Here is a 6,730-nt window from a genome sequence, read left to right as displayed (position 1 = left end):
CTTTTAAGTCCTTGTGGTTGCATAGTGATTTGCCTCAGTCTGGGTGGTGGAGGATGAATCCCAGTTGCCTCTGTGGCTGAGACCATCAACCTGTGCATCTTATCATGTAGCTTGTTGAGTGCATTGCCATGGAGACATAGCGCATGTGGAGGCTTCACACCATCCACTGTGGCAACCACACTCAACTCACCATGCACCCCACCGAGAACAAACCACATTATAGTGACCACGAGGAGTTTACCCCATGTGACTCTACCCTCCCTAACAACTGGGCCAATTTGGTTGCTTAGGAGACCTGGCTGGAGTCACTCAGCACACCCTGGGATTTGAACTAGTGAGCTAGTGAACTCCAGGGGTGGTAGCCAGCGTATTTTACCACTGAGCTACCCAGGCCCCTAAGCACTGGTACTTTTCACTACAAGATGATAAATACATTCGGGGCTTTACTGAAATCATTCAGGGCTTAAGTTCCTGTAGCCCACCCCAAGCACTGCCCATTGATAATAGTACAGTACAGCATTAAAACAAGATGTAGATGTTGCAGAAAAGTTCCAGGAGTTTAAAGGTAAAGGAAACGTTGGGGGAACATTGTTGGAATCATTATGCACAACAAACATTCTATTTCTGTCAAGAAAACGTGCCTGGATTACAAAAACAAAAAACTAAAAGCTCTGCTCTGGGAACATTCTGGAAGCCAAAAAAAAATAACATTTCTGGGAACCAAAAATTGTTAGTTGGGATGATGGGGACATATAAAAATGTAAAGCATACTAGGAATAAACAAACAAAATAACTATGTGAAGTATGCCTGTTTGCATTCTCCCTGGATGACTCTCACAATCTGCTCGGCACACATATTACCATGGGTCCGAGTACCAGTAACCTTACACTGCAGTGCTATATCTGTACTTTACCATATTGAGCTTTATTGGTGACGTGCTGCCGGATGCTGAGCGGTCTGATGTCCAAAAGATATGCAGTCAATAGTGACCCGGGGCCAGGTGTAAAGCCTCAGAATAGCACCAGCATTGTGAAGTGCAGTATTAATGCCCCCTGTGACTCTTGCCTGTTGTCACTGAGTAAGCTTTCTATAAATCTGCTCCTGTACACTCTTACTGGAATTGACAGCCAGCTACAAGGGGGTGTGAACCCAGTAGTTTAGTGGATGAAACATATAAATGTGAATTTGCACACATTTTTGGCATAAACTTTTCGGAGGATATTTTTCACGCGCATGCAGTCGTAGCTCGAGAAAATGGGTCAGTGCAGTTCAAGGACATCTGAGCAAGTGCATGAGCAATTTAACGAGATCATGTCACTTACAACTATAAAGCTGACTGAGAAACGCATTTCTGGCATTTCACAACATGGGAAAGTGCGAGCGGAGGTCTCTCAGAATGAACATAAAGTGGAGACTCCATCGGACAGAAGGCGATGCGGATGCAACAGTCATGACAAGTGCTCGGGACTGGTTTTTGTGGCAGACCCAACTGGTGGGGTGTGGATTGATAAAGCTATTGGAAGACAAAGGTAGATCCCATGGATGTAGAGTTAGATTTGCCTCTCTATAGTTGGATAAAGTCTTGTTTCTTCCTAAAATCCATCCTGTGGATATTTGAAGGTGATTGTTGGTCACAGTAATCCAGTGGAAAAGTAAAGGGAAGGCTTGGGATGTCAAGGATTCATGAATGCTTGAAGAAGATTTCCAGAAATCATGTCTGGAAATGCTGACACTTATTTTTGGAAGTCTTTGACTTTGACTTTGTACATTGACTTTCTTTTGCAGCATTTATTGTCTTTTTTATTTATAGCCTACATGGTCATGCATTAAGTCCACATGGTAATGCGTTAAGTCCAATATGTTATCAACTGATAAATGTAATTAGAAGGCAACTGTGAGCCCATCCTTATTTTATTTCACATGTTGGGACATGTGTCAGGACAGCTGGCAGTTTAAACTTTAATTGTGAATGGTTTCTTTGTTGTTTTAAAAGGCAAAATTTTCATTTAAAGTATGATATTGCTGTATTGAGTGTTATGGAAACCACTTTTAATTTAAAATGTTACTGAAACTATTTAAACTTGTATGTGAAATGACATTGAATGCTAAGGATTTTACACTTCAGACTTTTTTCAGCTATGTTGATTGTATATTAGACTTTAGATTCCATAAAATACATTTATGTAGGGGAATCATTTGATTTGTTGCACTCATTTAAATGTGTAGATTAACTTAAATAATGTTCTGTAATTATTATTTTTTTTAAGGACACCATTCTTGGGATTCCTAGCATATTATTTTGGAGGTGTCCTTGTCATACTTTGACCCCTTAATCATACAGCTCTTTGTAGATAAGCAAGATATAATACATCACTGAGTAATAAAGACAACATCTTATGTAAACATATAACTCTCTAAAAGAAGACAGAGCTTTAGTTTGTGTGAATGTTTGACATTTATAATGGGCCAAATGGGAGCCCGACATATACCTCAAGCACGTATCCTCCTCCTGGGTCTTGATGGAGCTGGTAAATCAACACTTCTTTACAAACTCAAATACAATGAAGACTTCCACACAGTTCCAACAATCGGATTCAACGTTGAAATGATCGAAGCCAAGAGGAACAGGGACAAAATTGCCTTGACAGTGTGGGATGTCGGTGGCCAGACTAAGATGCGAGCACACTGGAAGAATTTTTACCAAGACACAGCTGGAATTGTGTTCGCCTTGGATTCTTCTGACATTAAACGGCTGGACGAGGCAAAGGGAGTGCTGGAACAGACCTTAAAGAGTGACCACCTCAGGGGACTGCCTGTGGTCATTCTTGCCAACAAGCAAGATATTGAAGGAGCTGCAACGGTAATAGAGATCACAGAGCAGTTTAATCTGAGAAAGAGCTGCAGTGACCGAGGCTGGTTCATTCAGCCTTGTTCTGCATTGACTGGAGCAGGTCTGGTGGACGGCTTCAGAAGAATGGCACACCTGGTGAAAATGACACCTGAGGACAATAACATCAAAGAGACTGTGAAATACATAAAATCAAAATCTGTGATGTCAATGAAGAAATAGCCAACACATGTTGACATTTTGTCACATCTATGGAAGGTTATGTTTATTATCCTGCTAATTATAGTTGGATAGATAATGTGAAATTTTAACCTACTATACTGTATGTTAACAGAACCATGCAACGTGGCAGTGTAAACTTTAGCTATTATTTATGAATATAACCATGATTTAATTTGCTTGTGTACTGTTTCTGTTACATGCCTGTACAGTAACTTAAGGACCAAGACAGTGACATTATCCAAATTTGTTGACAGTGTTGTCAAATAGTCCACAATAACATGGCAAATTGTTAAACATATCTATAGAAGGTTGTGTACACTTATTGAGCACTTTATTAGGAACACCTACTTATTCATGCAATTATCTAATCAGCCAATCATGTGGCAGCAGTGCAGTGCATAAAATCATGCAGATATGTGTCAGGAGCTTTAATGTTCACCATCAGAATGGGGAAAAAATTTGTTCTCAGTGATTTCGACTGGCATGATTGTTGGTGCCAGACAGGTTGGTTTGAGTATTTCTGTAACTGCTGATCTCCTGGGATTTTCATGCACAACAGTCTCTAGTTTAGTAAGAATGGTGCCAAAAACAAAAAATATCCAGTGAGCGGCAGTTCTGCGGATGGAAACGCCTTGTTGATGAGAGGTCCGTGTAACTCATAACCACTCTGTACAATTGTAGTGAGCAGAAAAGCATCTCAGAATGCACAACATGTCGAACCTTGAGGCGGATGGGCTACAACAGCAGAAGACCACGTCAGGCACTTTATTAGGACCATAGTGTTCCTAATAAAGTGCTAAGTGAGTGTAGGTCCTGTACTGGTGGTTATTTAATATTTCATCATTATGTAAATCACCTCATTTCCTACTCTAGTTAATTTTACATGGTTCCAGCAGTGTAATAAATGTTTTAGGCCATGTCCACACTTCTGTGTTTTTGTATAAAAAACGCATACGCTACATCTCTTTAGCATTTACATCTCTCATCCAAACTAGAATGGCATTTTCCTCCAAGAGAGGAAGCAGATTGTATCAAAATCACTATCCAATTCTGCAAACTTTGGAAAACAGTGTTAGGAAACTGAAAAACTGAGGCTTCAAATTTAAGGATTAATGTGGACATGGCCTTAGAAGAAAAAATACTTAGGGTGCTTCTCAATCGGAAGGCTGCAGCCTCACTAGGCTGGATATCTCAGGACCATTGGAAGGCAGCCTCGTTTCACAGCCTTCGTTCAGCATATTTTGGAGGATGCATCAAGTGCATCCTGCGCTGCCTTCAATCACCCACAATCTCTTGCGCATGTGCACTTACTAGACCCTCTCATTCTAGCACTGAGGAGCCTAGCTTACAGCCTCAGAAGGACTGGTCTAGGAAGGACACAACCTAACTAGGCTGCAGACTTCCGCATGAGAAACACCCGTAATGTAGTCTCAATTTATAGGAGGTCATGAAAGCTGCATGCATCAAAAATCAGTAAAATGCTGTTTTGAGATTGTTTTAGATAGCATTCAGCATGTCACACCACATAACATCATCTTTCAAAGTATTTCATATCAACCACCCACATTCTTGTAAACAGGAACCATGGAGATTGCTAAAGCAATCTTGTGTTTAATGCATGAATATAACCAACTTAATGTGCTTGTGTATGGTGTCTATGACACCTCCTATACAAACCACAGTAAGACAAGAGATGTTATAAAAAAAAAAAAAAAATTGCTCTCATTTTTATTTAATTGGTCAGGCAGGCACATTAGTCAAACCCACTCCCTTCTAAATCTAGAAGATCAGAAACTTCAAGTAAGCCCTCCTCTAGTGGGCTGAAGCTTCCAGTCTCTTCAGTGCTTTCCAACTCACAGGAGTCACTTCTGTTGAACTGAATAAGAGCTCAGGCTCCTCAGTAATGGATGTTGTGGAGACATCAGCTGGGCTGAGTGGAGGAGATCCTGTTGGAGTGTTGGTTTCTTGCTTTGGAAAGCAAACCAGAGGAGCAAAGTTGGCAATCTTTTGCCAGAGTGATGCAGAAATGTTGGATTGGTTCAAGCTTTGCTGCGCCTTGTTTGGATGGCTCACAGTTGTCACACACCTGATCATTTCCAGCCATAGACTGCCACCTGTAGGGCACACAGTTCTTATAAAAGGAACCACAGAGTAATACCAGCATCTAAGAAACATGTAGGAAATCTGTGACATGGTCTAATCTAAATTTACCCGTTATGGTCTATGAAGGAATATCGGAGATCACTACCATCCACATTTGGAGTTGGTGTAGCCACACACAGGTCGACAAATACAGGTAGGGTCTAGTGATTGGCCAAGATGACGGATGCATGGAGGTGTATCGCATCCAAAGAAAGTAGACATTTGAGCCCCTCTCATACATCCAGTCATCTTAAATAAGAACCATTCGGAGTTGGAAAACCTAGTCAATTTAAAAGGGTAAAAAAGGCAGAAGACAATAAGATTTTCTCTAGATTTTCCTTGTGCCCGACCAGTCTGATGGCAAAATGACCAAGGGGGACCCCCTTAGGTAAGACAAAGAGAAAACCCTATTGCCCACCCTAAAGGCCAAAATGCCCTCCCAAAAGATCACATCCTAGTACCAGCCCTGGTGACTAGACAGGGAAGGCTGTTACAACTAATTTTCAAATATACTTCTACTTGACCAACAATTGCACAAAATGGGACAGTGTACAGGCCTGCATTTGTAGGAATCACTAAAATACAGTATTGTGCTTTTACTAACTGTTAGCCTATGTTCTGTGCATAGGCGTAGTGTTGGTATGACTGGTGGTGGTCAAGGAACCACTGACCTCTCGGCCTTTGATGCGAGGGTGGGCGCAATTATAGGGGAGACAGGATTAAGTGGCGTTGTTCTGGAGTTCGAGGGTGATACCGACATGATTTGCGTTAAAGATGGTAAGTACTTTGATTTTTTTTTTAAAACCAATTTTTTTTAAGCCAGTCATCATGAGCCAAGAAATCCTTACGGTCCCTGAAAACACGCTCCCTCTGCACAGTGTCATCGGCAAGGTCCTCTAATAGCGCTAGCGCATCCATTGTCACGATGTCCTAAAACACTGTGCACACACCTTTTTATATCCGATTCATTTAAGTAAATAAATTATACAAATTAATGCAAAGTATTTGCACCTGGATGAATAAGAAATATATTTTGATTGATTAACTACATGTCTGATTGAGGCAATTTAATTACAAGTGGTGTAATAGCCTAAATTTTCAATCATTCTGTTCAGTTTATTGCTTGGCCATTTGGTGTCGCCAAATCACACACACCACTAAAAGAGTGCATACGCACAGTCAAGAGTGTCCGTACGGTGTGCACATATTTACGAAGTTTATTTTTTATAAATCCCGATATGGGAGTGTAAAATTGCGTATGCACATTTCAATGTTTATACATCAGGCCCCAGTACTGTACCACTCATCAGTTGTACAATATCAAAAAAACCTTCAGCTGCAACAGTGGAAGCAAATGGAATCAAAGTGGGTACCATTGCTGCACTATAAAAGATTTGTACACAATAGAAGGATTTAGAGGGATTTGGCCACGTGTCAAGCTAAGGGACTAGATGACCAACCAGCTAAACCAGGCTGAGAGACCAGCAAAGACCAGCTTTGCTTATGTGAAGCGCTGA

General features: G+C 41.0%; 1 protein-coding gene across 1 annotated transcript; it reads left to right on the top strand.

Annotated features, from left to right (window-relative positions):
- The first annotated feature begins 2,422 nt into the window (after window positions 1–2,422).
- On the top strand, window positions 2,423–3,106 carry LOC127443079 (ADP-ribosylation factor-like protein 14). The gene has a single exon (XM_051701576.1). It carries the CDS (start codon window positions 2,463–2,465, stop codon window positions 3,069–3,071), a length of 609 nt encoding a protein of 202 aa, XP_051557536.1. The 5' UTR covers window positions 2,423–2,462; the 3' UTR covers window positions 3,072–3,106.
- The last annotated feature ends 3,624 nt before the right edge of the window (window positions 3,107–6,730 follow it).

Source organism: Myxocyprinus asiaticus, chromosome 6 (genome assembly GCF_019703515.2).
Source record: "Myxocyprinus asiaticus isolate MX2 ecotype Aquarium Trade chromosome 6, UBuf_Myxa_2, whole genome shotgun sequence".
In the NCBI taxonomy this organism is placed as follows: domain Eukaryota; kingdom Metazoa; phylum Chordata; class Actinopteri; order Cypriniformes; family Catostomidae; genus Myxocyprinus; species Myxocyprinus asiaticus.
This window is presented reverse-complemented; position numbering and strand designations above follow the sequence as displayed.

Bases quoted from the DNA above. Each gene is read 5' to 3' on its own strand.
- LOC127443079 (XM_051701576.1), top strand. From the start codon at position 2,463: ATGGGCCAAATGGGAGCCCGACATATACCTCAAGCACGTATCCTCCTC.